Here is a 19,275-nt window from a genome sequence, read left to right on the forward strand (position 1 = left end):
AATATCTAGCTCTTTCTGACAGTGGGAAGTCAGAGATGTTGTTTTTCAGGTTTGAGTCTACTTTTTTGTGTTTTTATCCTTTTAGTTCTTAAGAAGGAAAATGAAGCTTTTTTGATGAAGCATCCGAGGTTCCTGAGGTTTTGTAAGCATGAATCATTTCCTAGGCTTGAGGAGATGATCCAGACATAATCAATTATTTTATTTGTGTATGCACGTCAGCGTATGGCTTAAGGGACATCCTGGCTGTGTGCTTTATTTTTGCATTTTGTGTCCTCGCCAAGCATATGCCTTTCTTCTTTTGCACACAGCCACCCAAGCTTGGAAGGTAGGTGCCTGCAGGTATTTCATTGTTTGGCTTTCCATAAATCCCAGTTCTCGCACAGCTCTGTGCAGCCTATTCGGTCCTTAACAGCCTGACTGTGATTAAAATGTGTATTGTATGTTGTATGATTTCATGCTTAAGCTTAGTTTCTTCCATTTCAAGGTAGTGTACGATAATGGAAACCAAAATAGCATAACTGAATTAAAAGGATTCCTTAGCATTATTTTTTTTTCCTGAGATCAAAGTGACATATGCCAAAGTTAAATAAATAAAATAAGTTCTGACGCCAGTACAGAATGGGGAGTTTAAACAGCTGAATGTTTAAAAAGACTAGTGTGAATATTTGAGATTCAGAGGAGGGAATAGATTTATCTTGTTCAGTCTGTAGTGCCCAGTTGCCATTTAGAGGCACGTGAATTCACCTAGCAAATGGAAAAGTTAGGCTAAGCAAATGAAAATTCTTGAGTGTACCGAATAAATAAAAGTACAGTAAGAAGCACCACCTGCCTAATTAAGCAAATGAAATATTTCTACAAGGAGGCTGGGGTGACAAAAGCTTGATTAAAACTTCTTGCACAGCATTTCTGTCTTCTAAGCGAAAGGCAGCTCCCTGCCTGTAGCAGTCCAGGTGTGCCTGTGGGGACAAGTAAGTAGAACCGAACGATGTGTTTGGTGTCTTTCTTTTTTACTGCTCAGATTGTAATGTATTAAGACAACAGTTACAAACAAACACTTAACCTTGGACTGATTTAAATATGGAGTTCTCCATTTTTTTTTTGCGGGTTTAGTGATGAATTTGCTATCCATCCCATGTCTGAGCTTGAATTTTTTTCATTCCATAGCGACCTTGAACTGATTTGAATATGCTGGAGTCAATACTAAAAATAGTTTATCGAGAATATTTCAGATTACTTGCAACAGTGATATTGACAGAATGCAAGCCAGCTCTGGCTTAGACGCCTTAATTAGGAGGGCTTATTTTGGAAGTGCTTTCATTTATCACCCTGACCTCAGGAGTTTGTACACCCTACGCTCTCTTTCTACTCTTGCACTTTTGAGCCATGCCGAATTAAAGAAATTTCAGACTTTGAAGCGAAACACCAGTGCTTCATTTGTCTCCGTAAGACTTCTCCGTGAGCTGGTATTTCATCCGAACGATTGTCAAGGCATTAGCCACAGCTGATTTGTTGGTAAGAATTATGAATAGGTCATCCGTATAGCTATGAATTTACCGGGGCTGTTGCCATAAAATTCCTTGCAGATACAAAGGATGCTGTGTGACAGTTCTCTGGTTTACAGGACTTTGTCTGGTTTACCCTGAAGCCCAAAGATAGACTCGGCCCGCCTTATTTGCAGTCCTGGGAGAGGCGCAGTAGATGCCCTGCAGCTCCGTGCAGGGGTAGCAAAGCAACGTTTGGATGCCATTAGGCAGGCATCTGGTTAGTGGGTATTAATGAGGGGTGTAGCTGTTGGAGAGACAAACTTAGTGCGTTCTGGTAGCTCAAATAAATTAAAATTCATGTGGGTCATGGGAGAGGGAAACCAGGGGCTCTCTTCTAAATGACAAGTTATTTTAAAACCCGCTGTAATATCAGCGTTCTGGCTCCTACATATGTTCCTGGTGGCTCTATTTACTTAATCACTTCAGTGCAATTTGCATGCATCCGTACTCGATTAAATATTACATTTCCTGTTAGCTTTTATTAGAAATCTGTTCCTTTAAAGTTTCTTTCTGTCTCATTTTTTTTTGTAATTCAATTATTTTCCTTGGTTTTCTGTTCAGTGTTTTAATGTCACCTGGAGGCAGGTTTTCATCTCGACCCAGTATAACTCATTTTTATGTAAGAATCCCATTTCAGGTGCTGGTTTATTTATTTATTTATGTATATATGTGTATATAATAATGCCTTCAGAAATGTGTGGTTGTTATTTAGGAGAGTTATTTGCGATGTAAGAATCAGGAATTAGTTCGTGCAGCACGAGAATGGGATTGGATTCTGTCATTCTCTTGGAACAGAAATGTGGGATACCTGCTATGAATCTGCAGCACACAGGATTTACACTCTTTCTTTTTTAAATGTAGAGCCCAGAAAATGCAGTGCTCGCTCCCAAATTGTGTTTGAAGATGCTCAGTACCTGGTGCGTGTCTTAAAAATCTTTGCCACCGGAGCTGGCACAGATCGGTCAATTTTGGTGAAGTTCTGCCAGGAGCGGGCTGGGGCTCTGCTTTGCTTTGGGCCACCTGAGGGGTTTTTGTTCATTTTTGCTGGCTTTATTTTGGAACTCTCTCCCCTTTTTCTGGGCAGCCGCGGTGCTGGCTCAGATTCTCAGCCTTGCAGCGCCGAGAGCCCCGGCTTTCAGGCGCGGGAGTGCTGCAGCCTTCCCGTGCCAGGCTGCTGCGCCCGACCTGAGCTCCCCGCGGCGCATTGCGGGCGGCAGCCCCCGGGCTCGGTGCGGTGCCGAGTCCTTCAGCCACCTCCTCCCAAGGCCAGGCTGAACAGACGGGGCTGATGAAATGCTGTGTCACCGGTGCCTGCTGCTGCAGCTGTGAAGCCCTGACCCTCTCGCTTTCCAGCAGCAGCTGCAGGCTGTCTGTTCTGCTCTGAGGGCTGGTAACCAGCAAGGCTGCGTGGCCAGGCGGTGGTGAATGGCTCCTTAGGGACATGGCTTTAGTGACACTGGGGGTACGGTGATGGCTGGGCCAGGTGATCTGGGATCTTTTCCAGCCTCACTGATGCTGTGCTCCTCCGCAGCGTGAGTGGTGCAGGGGCAGCTGAAAGCTGAGCCCTGTTCCAGGCTCTCACAGCTAGAAAATGAAGTTTGGGAACACGTTTTTCCCTCTTTAAACTGTGTGAAAGGAATAAAAAAGTGGGCATTTTGCCCGAGAGGCTTCATTATCAGCAGCCTTTCCTTTCCCAGCTGGTGCTGGGCTCCTCCTCTGCTGCTGGCTGGGGGGAGCGAAGACAAGCTCGTGGGGATAGGTGACGGGGGGCTGCGTGCTGTCTGGGGACTCCTCAAACTCGTGTGTTGTTTCTGTGCTAGTATTTGCTCGCAGGCAGTGGAGTGTTCATCTCGTGCCAAGGAAGGAGTAAATTTCTCATTTTTTTTAGTACTTTTCCATCTGATCTCTAGCCTTTCAATGGCTAACACGGGGCCAGCTGTGAATCTAAGGCTCCTTCTAAAGGAGATTTCACTTATTTTTATGTCAGGAGAGATGCCAAGGTTGTGTTCCAGTTTGAGAAAGCGGCTTTACACTCCATGCTTCCTTCTAAAAATAAACAACAAATGGCCAAGCTTGAGAAACTAAGAGGATATCCTTGCTTTCCTTACGAATTTTGCCTCTCGAGTCAGTTCTGCATCGCGATCACTGGGCATACTCGGGGAACAGCAGCATACGGACAGGGAGGGTATGGAGAAATCAAGGGGAACCTCCTGTTTCTTTGCGAAGACCACAAAGTAGCTGTTCAGCCAGCTGTTGCTTGCTCTCTGACCTCTGGATGTTGGCGTAAAGATGTTGCTGGGCAACATCTATGCCGGGCTGCAAATACCTTTAGTTGAGTTATTTCAACAAGAAGTTAGGAGTCCAGAGCTGCGTTCCCATTGAACCCACTGGTCTGCCTCAGGAAGAAGAGAAAGCCGTGTTTCGGGATGAGTTTGGGGTTTTGGGCCATAGTGTCCTTCATCAGTTCTGAATTTACTGTTCTTCTGCAGTGTTGGTGAATGTTTCCCTATCACTGTGCTTTGTACAGAAAGGGAAAAAAATGATCCATTCTGTCTTTTAAGTACCATTCATTATATCAGATATCTTTGTAATATTTTCTTTGTAAGGGTTTTTCTAATTTCAAACTCTGTGTAAGGGTTTTTCCTACATTTCCTTTAATATTTTTTTCGTCTATTTTAGTGTCTGTAATATATTTCTTATCAGATGGGGAAAATATGGAATAAAACAGTTTGTCCGGGGGTAAATTAGTCATTTATGATATTGGCGTTACAATAATTTCTGCGTGACACTTCATTCAGCTTTTTCACAAATCTGACCATTTTATATGCCTTTTGATATATCGCCACATAACTGCGTGCGGCGTGTCGAGGTTTGATGAAGCTTCTGATCTAGATTTTATGAAGTTAATTTAGATTCCAGTAATGAGGTTAGTTTCAGTTTCTCCTTCAATCTGCCTTTTCAAATTGCAATAATTTGGTCGGTTTACCAAGGATGGCACTTGTCTGAAGTACCAGAAACCAGTCGCGACCTTTTTAATGTGTTTTTTTTTTTCTTATATTTATTTTTTTAATCGAGTACTTCCTCTCCTCCAGTCTTTCAGACTGTCCCTGCTTTTTTAGCTGCAGTCACACCTCAGTTCTTGCATTGCAGCCATTTTCGCCCAGCAGCATTAAATGCTGCAGCGGGTGAGGGCTCCCAGCTGTAACCCAGCTGCACGTGCCAAGAAGCCAAAGGGGCAGCTGGTAATTGTGGGTATCACTCTCCGGAGGTTTTCCCTGTGGTCTTCACCAGTTTTTCTCATCTCCCCTCCCTGCTTCCTCTTGTGCCACACATTCCCTTCCCGTTTCCCAATTGCCAGCTGCTGTGTGATGCTTACAAATGGCTTCTGCTCCTGGAAATTCAGTTTTGCCTGCCTATTTGCCTCCAATATTGCCATGTTTAAATGCTACTTAATGCTGTCCACCTACTTAAAAAGTAGGTTCTACTGTGTTTTAAAATGTAAACGGCTTTTATATTGAAATAGAAATCTCAGCCCAAAAACGCTTCTGTTGTGTCGGAGCTAGGAGGAGGGGACGAAAAGAAACCTCTGTTCCCAAGATTCCCACGCATCTTTTCCCGCAAATACAACAGCTGTATTATCCCTTCATAACACTTTAATCAAGGGATTTCAGTACTTAATTACAAAAAAATGCAGCCTCCCATCATTCCTCTGCTGTCAGCGAGGATTTTCCTTATTGTGTGGACAAGCCGGGCATTCGGTGGCACGGTGACTCCTGCGGGGTGGCGTAGCCGGTCGGGGGCACGTCCTTCTTCAGGAGCTGGCTTGATGTTACCCTGCTGGTCAGCTGGCAAAGCAAATGGACACCCCCTGAAATCCTGCTTGGGGCTACCAAAAGCTATTCTGAGATGAGAAATTCTGGCTGACGGCATTAATGCTGGCATTATTGCTGCTAAGCAGGCACTGAATGAGTGGAGAAGAGAGAAACCGAAGCGCTTCGGGATGGGGCAGCTGGCGGCAGCCTTGCACAGGGGTGCAGCAGGACGGCTTGGTGGCAGTGGTTTGTATTCGTTCTCCCAGGGAAGAAGTTTTCAGAAGGAAGTTCCCAGTTTCCAGAAGGCCTGTTTGTGAAATGCAAATACTGTGTTAAAAAAAGTAGAGTGCCCTTTTTTACACCTTGACAAATACTGGTTAGCAATGGAAAGCATCACAGCGCTGTTCCAACCCTATGAAAATAGCGGGGTTACACAAAACAAGAAACTGAATGTTTCACTGAGATCAGATTTACTTTAAAATTTCAGGCACATTTAGGGTAGGAGAACCAGTTCCCATTCCTCTGTGCCAGACTGTAGAAGTTACCTAGAACGGTGACAGATTTTTGCGCCGTTTTCCTAACAACTGAGATATTTATTGGAAACTTGTGACAAACCAAGTGAAACTGGTTCGGTCTGAGAACGTAAATAATGTGTCGTGGTGAGGATGTATTAAATGCCCCTTGTTCATGATCTCCCATGCACTTAGCACAGATAACAAAACAGATTTTAAACCCGTCCTATATAATGTGTTGCCAAAAGTTAGCAAGCCTTCATGTGAGGGCAGTGCATGCCTTCCCTGCTCCAGGAGCTGTGCAGGTAGGTAATCATGTAATTCTCTTTGGCATTCGCCATGCACTAGGCTGCTGTGGCTCCTCACACATCTTCCTGCTTGTTAATTGTCTTTGCCCTTCCTGAGGAAGTCATGCACAAAATCAACTTTCATGTCGCTTAGTGCTGTATATCAAAAGAAATCTTGCTTTTGATTTTTTTTTTTATTTGAACTGTGGTAAAACAGTAGGGAAACGCATGCACAGAATTTTATTTCTGCATTCGGTAGCTTAAGTAATGTGGTTTAAGATCCCAGCTCCCATCCTTCCCGTGGTCAAGGGGCTGGCGGGATCGTCCTTTATTAGCAGGGGGACGCTCGGTGTGCTTTTCCTGATGCCTGTGAAGTGCAGAAACGCAGGCTGATGTTGCTCCGAAAACAATGGGACGCATCGCTTCACGCATTTCACTGAAAATCGCAGAAGAAATCCTTGGCGCTGAGCTGAAGGTCACGGATCTGCATTTCCAAGGGAATTCTTACCCAGGCAGTGCTCCTCGTTAGCTGATAGAGGGATTTGCGGCGGTGGCACCAAGTTGTGCTGCCTGCTGGCCGCCCGCCAGCGCGGGGCTGCTGCTGCTGCCCGAAACGCCTTGCAGCTCCGGCTGCCTTGCAGCTCCGGCTGCTTTGCTCCAACGCAGGCAGCTGCGTGAGGGTGGGTTTGGAGTACGTGATGTCACGAGGGTGTTGGCTCCGAGGAATTGCACGGCCGAGGAAGCAGTTGGATCCGCAGGCAGGATTTCTCAGCCCTTCGAAGGCGCCTGGGGTTTTCTTTTGAGTCAGCTTTTGGGCAGAGGCGCGGATGGCTGCGAGCACGTGTGGGTTTTTGGTGAGGGCTTGACATGTGGAATACAGAAGGGAATTAAGCGGATACGAGACCTGAAGGCGATGTCGAGTCAGTCTGGGTTTTCAAACTCTCTTCCTCCACCAGGATATCCATTCTACCAGGTGTCATGCAGGTATGTCGCGTCTTACATTGCACTGTCAGTGCTCTGGCATATGAATCTGTAGCAGATTGTCAAGATATTTGTGCTCCCGTCTGTTTGCTGTCTGAAAAAAAAAAAAAAAAAAAAAAAAGAAAAGAAAAGGAAGCAGACAAATAAGGTGCTGAAAAATACAAATGCATTTTGAAGTGCTTTGTGCTGGACTTTGTAACCAGGGTGGCATTTATTTCAAGCCAGTATTTTCTTATGTCTAAACGTACTGAATGTTTTGGGAGTTTTTTCTGACTGGGAGAATGAAGTTGTAACCTTGGAGATTTTGAAAGTGAGTTATGTATGCTGATTGCTCAGGCATTTGCTAGGAACTGGGCATCTACGTTGCTGAGAATCAGAAATTACGCAGGTTTCTAGAAAACATGAATCATTTTAAGTGTTCTCCTGCAGAATGGTGAAAAGTGAATAAACAGAGGGCTTAGCTGTCATTATGCTTTTAAGACCACAGTTCACAAAATGTATGCACGTGTGGACAGGTGCTAAATAATGCCAGTGTTATGATAAAGCTTAACCACGCAGGGGTCTTGCTGCTGTAGCTTTTTGATTCTGAAACAAAAACCTTTCCTGCCAAGGGTGCTAGAGAGCAGGGGTTGGCTTCTCACCGTGAAATTGCCCTGCCCGCCCTGGAAGACTGTAATGTTGCATAATAATGAGGGGGAATGTGTTACAATACTTCTTTGGCTGGGAGGTCTGGGGTTTCTGGCACACCTTGGTGCTGGAATGTGGTCTCTGTTTATTGTGTCTCAGCCTGGAGTCCTGCCTCCCCTGCTGCAACAACAGCAGAGGGAGGGGAAAGAAAATCTGAGTCGGAGCAGGAGTTTTGCTCTATTACTCACCTTTCTGCAATGCATGTGAAGAGCAGGGTCAGAGAATGAGTTAATGATTAACGTGTTCGTATGCGGAGACTGTACCTGGCAAATAATCCCTGTAAACCGTAGAATATGCGGCGGCGTGGGTTAGCTTTGTAAGGCTGGAGTGATAAAGAGTCCTTGGTGAGCAGAAGCAACAGCAGTGCTGCAAATCCTTCATTTAACCACCTTTCTGTGCGTTTCTTGGAATAAAGTCCTGCACTCGCTTGCTGATTTATCTCCTTGCAGCACTGCTAGGTTGCCTGGTCAAAGGTGCCAGCAGGGTTTTATTGAAACCAGAGTTAGCCATTTAAGGTCAACCCCAGTGACTGCTCGTGCCTGCTGTTCTTTGGCCTAACTATGGAGGATGCTGAAGTCTAGCTTTTTTCTTCCTTTTTTTTTTTTTTTTCCTTGTCCTTTTTATGATAATAGGCATGAATAAGCCAGAAACAGGCATTCAGTCAATGGCAGCTGCTGTGAAAGCCTTCTCTTCCCAGCAATACGGTAGATGCTCAGTCAAAGTGCTTGCATTTTCGGTTCTGCTCTGTGAGATCGAGATGAGAGTAGCCTGCCAGCCAGCTCCTTGGTTTCCACAGCTACCTTCAGGACAGGACGAGGGCCTGGGAGTGAGCTCCGAGTCCTCACCTCCATCGCGAAAAGACAGAAACTGAAGCTACCCAACTTTTGTCTCCCTGTTGTTTACCTGCATTTTGAGTTTTTAATTTGCTCCTCCCTCTTTCTGGCATGGCTTTTAAATAGTCATTCTGCATTTCAGTGAAGCTGGCGTTTGATAATGTTCAGATAAGATGATTTCTGTGATATGCAACAGAGATGATTCAATCCTGTTTCATGTATGTGGAATCGCATGGATTTATTTGTTTTCATCACTGGGTTATCCTTCAGCAGAGGCCTGGAGAAGCTCTGTCTTCATGAAACTTTGTCTTTTGTGTAGACAAGCTTTGTTTTCGAGAGGTGTTGGGAATTAGTTACGTTTCCTGTTGCACATAAGGAGTGATGGCATTGGTATGATACTTGTGACACCCGTGCAGTGCAGAACTGGGGTTTCTGAAGAACATTTCCATGTTTCAGGAAAAAAAAAAAAAAAGCATTTATATTGAGTTTAACGTAATCTTCTTGATTCTTTCATGGCACGACATAAGAGAGCTGAACTGGACAGCAGCTGTAGAAAATATTTCGCGTGACTGAAAAACTTCCGCAAGGAACTAATCTTACTTTATAGATTTGCTGTTTAATATAGAAAATATTACAAAGAAAATATTGCCACCTACGATTGCTGTAGCTTTTAAAGAAACAAAGCAATTACTGAGCTTCCTTTGTAGCATAATCTGACAAGCTTAGTGGAGCTAAAATCTCTGAGAAATAACGAGGTCAGGCAAAGAGCAATCAAGAATAAAGTGAAGGACAAAAATTATATTAAAATATTTGCTTGCTTGGTGGCATGAACCAAGCTCCTGGGTAACTATTTAATGCAACTGCTCTGAATGTTTGGAAGCATGCATGCATCTGACCAGGATTTACAGTTGCATTTTCTTGGAATAATTAAATCAGTTCAGCAAAACTTCCTCTATTTTTTGTTCTTTGCTTGTGCAGAGCCATTCCCTTTCCCTGTAGGAGGAATAGGAGTTGAAAGGGGAGGGCAAAGTTATTGACAAAATAAATGCAAGAACATGGTGTGCTACATTCTAGCTGGCTGCAGAAGCTGTTTCCCCATAGAATTTGATTTTTATATATGCCTACGGTACCAGCAGCTTTCCTACTGGAGAGAGGGAGATGGGTGGCTGCTTTTTAGGTAGCTAATCCTTCTTTAGGACTTGGAAAGAACTGATGAAGAAAGCTGGTGCTGCTCACACTAGCTATCTCATTCACGTCAAAAAAGAAAGGTTAAATTCACATTTGAGAGGTAATAAAGTATGAAGAAGAAAGTTTGATATATTGTACGCTCTACAGTATTTAAAATGCAGGCAGGCTATTTCTATATTAAAGCGGTTTAAATATTATATAGGTGCTTTGCAGGCAAGTCTAAAGATTGCTTTTAAACAAATCACACCAAACCAAACCAAAAAAAAAATTTCCAAGGAGCCCTGTGATTAGGATGTCAGCAGTTACTTGGGCTTGACAGAACAAACAACGCATTAAAAAGCTTCACGTAATAAAAAGTAACTCATTAAGCAAGATTGAACTTGAAAAAGAGTTTTGCTTGCAGGGAATAAATCTTAAGTACAGGCTGCTCTCTGAGAAGACAAGATAGTAGGAAAACTTAAAGACGTGGCAGGTTGCAAGATCACCACCTCTAACTTTTGTCCGGGAGATACAAGCACAAAACTGGGAGCAGGAGATGGTGATTAAGGGACGGGCTGCAGCTCCTGTACCACTTTCAAGTGCTTCCTTTGAAAAGTGCTGCAAGGTAAGAGTGTTTTTCTTATAAAATGGCTTTGTTATGGGAAGTCTCTTCTCTCTTCTTCATCTCCTGCTCCCCGTTTTTTCCCCTAGTATATTTTATTCACTTCTTTTAATCGTCCCTCTGCTGTCAGATCTCAATGGGAAATGAAAACCCTTAGCTCCTTGCCAGTGGCCGGCAGGTCGATGATCCCAAATGCGGCTCCCTTGTGATCTACAGGACGGACCTGGAAACTGCAAGGGTCTTGATGCTGTACCAGTGTTGAACTGGGCACCTGCAAGCCTGTTTGCAGCGGAAGGCTGCTGGTTTCACCTCTGTTGCAGTGTCCTGGGTCCTGCCTTCCGTGGGCATGCCTGTCACTTGCTCAACCCGCGTTACTTTCTGGCTCCTCAGGTCTCTTTCCACATTCCTAGCGTGGCTCCGGTTACACTTGGCGGTAAGGGTGTAATCAGCTGAATGCGGCTGCAGATTGCAACAATTCATTATAAAGCCTTCTGTCAGAAAAGAGGAACTCTGAAGGAAAATGGGAGCATTATAATAATGCCATCTGGTAGCCTCCTTAAAAGAAGGCAACAGTGTAAGCTGCATGTGATTCAACGTAATAGCTCTGGTTTTAATTCTTACTTTCTGAATTAATTCTTACTGAAACTTTGAATATTCTTTGTATTTATTTTGTGATATCTGGTATTTCAGGCTCTTGTGCACAGAAGTGCAATGGTAATTCTTCTAATGACATTGATATTTGGCCAGCAGAACCAGTTACAACAAGTTCTGTGTTACTTCTTCTAACAGCTATTTCCTAGCATATCCTTCAGTACATATATATATATTAAAAAAAATCTAGTGTAAAGAGAATGTCTTGAGATTCTGATGTAACGTTCTTTATTTTCATTATTCTGGGGGATTTAAGCATGGAAAGGCAGTTTATTTCTTGAAAAAAAATTGGAAAATTTCTCTGTAGGTGCAGATATCTACCACCTTGTTCTTCGGAATGATACCGGCTGTTCCGAATTCTGTTCAGTTCTTCTCTTCTTTCCAGTAACATTTCTATCTCAGCAGTTGACTGATTTACTTACAGAACTGAGCTAAGGAATTGCAGTTCTCACTTCAATAGCACGCTTCCCAGGAGTTACACTGTGATTACTTCTCTTAGAGGAGAAAACTGCCTGGGTACCTCTTGGGTACCTTGCAGGGATGCGCCCTGAGCTTTTCTGAGATTTACTTGGTGTGTTCAGGGGTCCTTAAGCAGCAAAATGAACATCAAAGAGCCGTCCTACAAAGCTGAGAGTTTATGCTCTTAATACATTATTTTTGAACCTAAATATTGAAACTGACATTGAGCGTGTTTTGGAAACTGCATCTGGAGAGAAGTGACCAGTACGAATCAAGGAGACGCTGACTTGTGATAAGCATACAATTTAAAAGATGGTCCTTGAAGAGTCCTGCTTCGTGCGGCACTCCAGTTGGTCGTTAGGGAAATGTGAAGTGTAGGCTTTGGTTGCAGTTTGGTTTGGAGTTGAAGCACTGGTAGAACATTTCTGAGGCATAAATTTGCAAGTTTCTTCCTTGTGCAAATTCCAAGCTTCTTATTAAATCAGAAACGAGGACATTGCAGTAGTTAAATGTGTTATTTTTAAAACAATTAACCATAGGAACATTATTACCAATGTAGCGATTTGTGTTTAAACTTTAATAAGTGTCAGCTAATATTTGCATTATAACAAATTGTTAAATACAGATAGTATCTATTCAAATAAGGCATAGATTATATTTAGTCTCACTTTTTATGCTGTTATTTTGACAGGTGTCTGATATACGACATTGTTAATCCAGTTTTGTGAGTCCCGCAATTCATTTGAAGGACGTTTTCCTGCAGAAAATAAGTGTAAATTCGAGCACTCACTAAATGGATACTTACGCATTCCCTTTTTAGATATTTTTTGTCAAAAATAGCCTACTGCTTTCTCATGCGCTGAGGAGAAATCCGTAAATTAAAGACACTTGAAGCAGACGGTCAGTGCTGTCGACACGCAAATGTGCAAATGCCTCTGTACCCTGAAGAGAGGACTGCAATGCAGATAATACCGATGCTGCTAACGTTTTTAAAATTTACATCAGGTTTTCAGCTCTCTCAGTGGTTTCATTTATTCATAACTTTAGGTAAGGAATAATAATCCGCTGAAGACGTGCCATGGTAGCGGGGAGGTTTGTGGTGGCTGAGAGTGTGACCTGATGTGGGGAGGTGCCAGGCAGTCCATCATCGTGCCCAAGGTTGTTCCTGCTTCCCCAGTACGTCTGCCTCAGATATGACTTGCCCCAAGTGAACAAACAGACTTCTGGCAGAAATTAAGACCCGGGTCATTTCCAGACATCTCTCTGCATTAGTCCTCTTTCCTTGGAAACTCTTGGGTGCTTTACTGTTACGTTTTGCTCGCTGTGACATTCGTGATGTTAGTTGTGTGTTCCCTGTGTCTATCACCGTCTTTGGATGGGGTAAATCCTCCCTCCTGTTTTTACTCCCCAAATTCCAACCGTGCCCGCACGTCGCTGCCCCTTTCTTTGCTGAAGTTGTGTCCCTGTTTCCGAAGGATTTACAGAGCCTCCTGGTAGAGGCCTGATCGCTCTGCTGGGTGATTGCAGCTTCTCCATGCTCTCCAGCACTCCCTCCCTACCCTCTTCTCCTTATTCCCATGCGAGTAATCCCCATTTTACCTGCTGCTTTAACTGCATCACCCATTTTAGAAAATCCGTTTCTTGGCTCTCCTGTTATACAGCATCAAGTTGAAGCTTGTCTTCCTTGCTTTAAAGACATGTCATTAGCTCTGTCCCTACTCTGCTTTCTTGCCAGGTTACTCCCTCCCTTTAAGTCTATTCAAATGGGGCTGTAGTAAAAATGATTTTTACATTTGTCTGCTGTTGGGTAGGTAAGACTTCTAGACTTGCAGTATACCATGGTCTGTGGTACTTGTAACTCTCGGTGTGTAAGAGTAATTATTCACTTATTACTGTTCTGAAAAGTTAATTAGCTTTTGTCTTTCTCAGCCAGATTTGTTTTTTACTGATTTCCTTTCCCTCCTCCTCTCCCCTTACAGGTAAAAGCTCGAATGTTCCCCTTCATTTTCTTACAGCCTTTCTGTTCCATTGCTCGAAAAGATGCCTGAGGGAAAATAAGAGACAATGTTAGAGCTTTGCCTGTCATTGCGAAGTCTTTTAGTTCTGCCTCTGATTTCTGTTGGCATGATGCAAGGGAAGATGGGTTCCAGGTGATGTCAGAGATCAAGAAACATTTTTTCTCAAGGCTTTCTCCATGGCAAGTTGCTCACACTATTGAAAAGAGTCCGTGGGTGTACATGGATTAGAGAAACGAATGTATATTATTTTGCAGGTCAACTGGCTTTTAATGAGAATGATTTTCAGATGTGTTGGCTGGGTGCCCCTCTGCTTTATCTCTGGGCTGGTGTGAGCTGCTGTGGGATGTCTGAAGAGCGGTAACGATTTTGGTGTTGCTTTTGGGCAGGGAAAGATGCAGGCAAATTGTTGTTCAGATCCCGACCACAAAGAAAATCACGTGGCAAGCTTGCAAGCAGATTTATTTTCTCCCTTCGTTGTGTTACCATAGGTGGATAATAAATCTCGTAAAATGCAGAATATTCAGTATGTGGCCTGTGTCAACTTGTAATCCTAAAATCTTGGCTCACATTTCAGAATTGTTCAAATTGACGAAAAGCAGCCCTGATCTATTAATACCTGCCGAGAGCCTTTTGTTTTCCTTCACTGGCAGAATGTTTTTCTTTTATGGATTTATCGCGTCTGTCTTTCAGGTCTGCCTTATTTCCATGTGCTGAAAACGTTAGACAAATCTGCAGTAGATTTGCTAATGTAAACTTTTCTATCGCTATGCACCGTGGCCCTTAATTTCACTCCATTGTGCTTTCTCTCTCTGTTTTTTCTGCCCACTCTCACCCCGCTGGGTCATGGTTTTGCTGTATTTCAGATGCTAAAAGCTCCTAGAGACAAGCCCCTTCTTTTTAAGCATGAGCTGTTCACAAACCCTCAGTTGCTTAAATGTCATAATTTTGCAGGTTTTAAACCCAAATTTTCCTGAAGCCTAAGCTGTTGGATGTTTGCAAGTAGTAAGTTTGGGTAGTTTACATAGGAAGTTTCTTTCAAATCATTGCAGCATGTGGCTTACCAATATTAGCATCCATTAATGGTCTGGCATCCTTCTGTATTCACCTGAAACCTAGGTAGAGTGTGGTTTCTCCAGGTTCACAAGCATACCCCCATAACCTCTGTTTTTTTATTATGACTGGGAATTTCCAGAAGTTAGAAGTGTTACAGATGTGCTGTAAGTGGTGGCTTTTCTTCTCTACATCAGTCCTGGATGGGCCAGGAGCTGCCAAGCGTTTGAAGCAATGCTCTTGCCCTGCTAGTTAGTCCTGTTAGTAAGTAGTAAGTAGTAAGTTAGTAAGTGGTGCTATTTTTTTTTTAAAGCCAAGGAAGTGTAGTTCCAATAGACGAACCCATTCTCTGCTGTGTTATTTTTAAACTATTGCATCTTGCTGGTTGTTTTTCCAGTTGTGCATGCCCACGTGTTGTTTGTTTCTCTTGACAGTTTATTCAGCTTCTCATTGCATCACGCCGAGCGTGTTAAGCCCGGTTTAATATGGAAGTGGAGATCTGCAAGTGTTAGGACATGCCTTGGACCCCAGCCATACATGTTGATGTACTTCATAACAGCCTGACGAAACATTGGCAGCTTTGACTGTAGCCCAGCTGGCAGCACTGTGTGTTGTGCAGGGGTTTGTGATTTGAGATTAGAAGTTTGGGTTAGTTTTCAAAGAAAGGTTTCCCTTTCTGGACAGCGTAAAGCTATTAATACACTGCCCAGCCTTCCCTTAAATAATAATAAAAAAAAAAAGTACCTGGGACCACGCTGTTAAGATCTGATGCTCTGAATTCTGCAGCTGACAGTGTCCATCCTTAAAAGTTGGATGTCCAACCTTAGTACTAAGGCCGTAGTTCTTGAAACATCACCCTTTGTGTCCAAATAGCATCTGTTGCTTCCTTTCTGCTGTTGATTTATTCTGAATTCACAGTCGTCATGATAGGGTTCAGATTCATCCTGTGCACGTCTTGCTGTGTTCTTGTATGGGCAATTCTCATCTATGCAGGATCTGAGGAAGTTTTCTTTTATAAAGAAAGGGCAGAAAGTGAAACAGGAGACACCTTTAAGACTGGGCTGACTTCGCAGTCCTTGTATCAGATGTCTGTACAGCTGCGGCATGGCCTTGAATGAATATTTTCAGAAAATATCCCATGTAACGTCCTTGCAGGGCACTGGTGCTTTGCAGAGGTGAAGTATGTTTCAGAGATTGTGCAGTCTTCTTCACTGCCCTTCGGGATCTCTAAGTTGCAGTGCGGATATATGGAAACACATAGAAGTTGAATCTGGCAGTAAATGTCTGTGTGGTCATCTGGTCAATCACTAGGAGCTCTCCTACAGAGAGGATCTTCAGGTTAACTCCTTGAGGATTTCTTTTTGTTTGTTTGTTTTCTTTGATTAGTAACAAGAAAACTATTTTTTTTTAAACTACAGTTTATTGTGACTCTACAGGCAAAAAGGACTTCTACAGGAAAAAGAGGGAAGCGAATAGTATGTCTGGATAAATGTTTGAGGCAAATAATTTTGTGATGTAAACAAGTGAATACTTCTTTCTTTAAATCTGAGATACACTAAGTACAGAACACACCTTAAAAACGTGGCATTTCTCTGTTTGCTACTTTGAAAGACCTGGTTATAATTTTAACTTGGAGCTTACTTTAACCAAAATTATAACTCATGCTGCAGTTTTGCACCCTTTTAAATCGAGTATTTGTAATTTGCTCAAATATACTCTTTGCCTTGTATAACCTATCCCAATGTTAGTGAATTTGGAAGTTCTTCGGGAATACCAGGTAATGATTGAAATCGTTTCCGTAACCCTTGGGCCAGAGGTAGGTAGCCTGGTTAATATTCATATCACTGGCATCTGGAAGCTGTTGTTTCTGAGACACTGCTCCTTTCCCGTAGTCAAACTAGCATTTTGCTTTCTGACACCACAGAAGTTTCATCTTCTGTCCGTAGTACAAATTGCAGCATTTATACGATCAGATGGATTGCCAAATGTAAGGGCTTTAGAAGTGAAATCCCCTCCTGGCACATTTTTTTAGTTTAATATTACGAATGTGTATTGGAAGTTGATACTAGCTTCCATCACTTTGTACTTTTATCGGTAAACTTTAAAATTTAAAGAATCTGACTTAAAAGTGAGGCAGAGCACAAATACAGTCCACTATTGTTAGTAGATGAGCTCTGTTCCCTGGAGCCCAGGAGAGCTGAAGGTTACAGGAACCAAATCCCTCTTCTTACACCATCTGCGTGTCCTGCAGCCAGTAGATGTTAAAATGGGAGTCCAGGTGCTGAAGATAGCCAGCAAAATGTTTAGAATGATTTAAGCTAATAATGAAGAGTTGGCAGGATGGAAGAGTTATTCCTCTATTTCAGATGTGGCTTTTGGGAATGCTTCATTTTCAGTTAGGTAAAGGTACAGTAAATCTCGCTGGAACTAAGAGCACCAGTTTCTCACCTGGCTTGTAATGCTGCTGGTTAAGCCTTAAACAGGAACAAATTTTAGTATCAACAGGAAAATACAGCTATGAAATATGTGTATAAATCTCATTACTTTTAGTACCACTCTAATGGCTACAGATAGCTCTAATGCCAGTATCACAATGTGGATTTTTCATCTTGAATTCTAGCTTTGCTTATCTGTTATGCTAGAAAATCTTACCCATTGTTGAAGTGAAATGTCCTATATCTAGCAGATTTGGTATCGCATAACACAAGTAACTTGTGCATCTATGTATTTCTTCCTGATAGAGCCTGCTATGAGTGATAAGCTGTTAGATAAATAGCAAATTCTGACACTTCTTTAAAAGGCTTGGATTTCTCAAGTGATACTGGCAACTTGTATCACTGGAGGCTTTTGTGGTAAGGATTGATTACATTAATATTTCATAAAACCCTCTATCCAGGTGCTATATGCTAGTGATTTACTGTCCTTACCAGCCCCGTTTGGATTCAAGATACTGATTTCAATAATCCCATTAGTCCCCCAGAGTTATTTGGTCCCTGTAGGAAATTTGATTTAAATCAGTGCTCATGATAAAGACTTCACAGCTTTTGACCACCATAGCATGATGGGTTTAAACAAAGTAAATACAGGTTATTAGTGCTATAGATTTATATTTATATCATTTTCTTTTTAATCACCATACGTGGCAGAGTTTGTGTGTGTGTGTACTGATTGAGAACATTCTCCCTGTAGAAGCCTCTAAATTGCGTGGATAAAGTTGTGTCACGACTTGCCTTTGTTAAATGTGCATTTCAGAAAGGCAGTCGGTGCTCAGCATTGTTTGGTCATGACTTGGAAAAATATGCAGAAATAAAGGGCTTTGACTCACTACCACTTCTTGCCCTCAAAATAATAAGTCATTTAACACTAACTCTACACAGAAGGACATTTATAGTAGAAAAATAGGTTTGTGTTTTCTGAGAGTAGTCAAGTCTACTCTTTGTCCTTTCTACTGGATCGAGGCCTTTCTACTTCACTAAGTATCCTTGGAGAATACAGGATGACAATAGACACGATGTCCTTGATCAAGAATTTCAGGTGAGTAGAAATCCAATTTGTAGAAATTAAATACCGAGACTGGGAATTATTTATTAAGTACTGTATGTAGCAGCAGTAGACCATTCGGCACGCACTGTGTTTTTTTCCACCTGTGCCTCTTCTTTTAGTGGTTTAGATCACTTCCTGCACAGAAATTGTTGAGCTGCTAGCTCTAGACAGATTTGAGGCTTCTGAAATACTTCTGAAGTACTTTGTTCAGTGTGACATTTTCAGTAAGTTTGGCCAGCTTCATTAAGTATTTATGGTATTAATGAAACTGTATTTAATTTGGAGTGCAATTCTTCCAACACTGAGTTTAATGCTGCCTTCCAAAATTTTAAGTTTCCTTTCATCCTTTTTACTTTTTTAAGACCAGTACTTAATTTGTCTTTCTCCACATAATACCATCTTTTCCTTGATATGAAGATCTTTCTCACTGTGTTGCAAATGAGGTTTTGTTCTCCACGTTGAACTGGAAACCTCTCAGTATTAAAGCTTCCCAAGCATTCTCCTTGGATGTTGGTTTTGGAACTTTTTCCCTGGCTGACTCTTCTAGGTTGAATGTAGATTTCCTACTCAGGACATCCTGTAATATCAGAATAAGGAACTTTTCTTTATTCCTCTACACATTTGTTCTGTTGGTGTTTTTTTGTTTTTTTTTTTGTGTGCGTGTGTGTTACAGTTCATCATGATGTTGGTAATCCACACTCCAAGTTTTCATTTAGGCTTCATGTCCTGGGACATAGGAGATCATTCTCATTTGTTGTGCCTTATTCTTCTGTGAACTTTTTTATTTTATTTGTTCAAGCATGGGATTTAAAATGTCATCTATTCACATATTCTGTGAAGACTCCTATTGTATTATTGATACGTATGTTCTGGATGAATTTATTTGCATAACCTAAACTTCCATGCCTAGTGGTCCATTTTTTTCCTTGTGCCATAAGCCAGCATCCTTAATATTAAAAGGAAGGAGTTTTTGTCATTGTGGCTGGGAAATCTAACTGCATTTCCAATTGATTCATATCCCTTATTTGGCTACGATAAAATTTCTGAGCAAAGTGATTACTCTGAAATCTATCCAAATACAATTTTTCTGCCATTTTGGATTTTAGTGT

General features: G+C 42.2%; 1 protein-coding gene across 12 annotated transcripts in view; it reads left to right on the top strand.

Moving 5' to 3' along the window:
- PLEKHA7 (pleckstrin homology domain containing A7) overlaps nucleotides 1-19,275 on the top strand; it is a 132,514-nt gene that overhangs the window by 34,985 nt on the left and 78,254 nt on the right. For 2 of the 12 annotated variants that reach the window (XM_068685182.1, XM_068685184.1), the window contains exon 1: nucleotides 1,329-1,512. The exons of 8 other annotated variants lie outside the window; for them this stretch is intronic. Coding sequence is in view for 2 of the 4 variants with exons in the window: in XM_068685180.1 (XP_068541281.1) it covers nucleotides 7,069-7,139 (71 nt within the window). In the remaining 2 variants the exon portion in view is untranslated. Of the gene's footprint in view, nucleotides 1-1,328; nucleotides 1,513-6,697; nucleotides 7,140-19,275 lie in introns of those variants that run through there. 2 more of the 12 variants (XM_068685180.1, XM_068685185.1) reach the window with 2 other exon arrangements.

Source organism: Anas acuta, chromosome 5 (genome assembly GCF_963932015.1).
Source record: "Anas acuta chromosome 5, bAnaAcu1.1, whole genome shotgun sequence".
Lineage (NCBI taxonomy): Eukaryota > Metazoa > Chordata > Aves > Anseriformes > Anatidae > Anas > Anas acuta.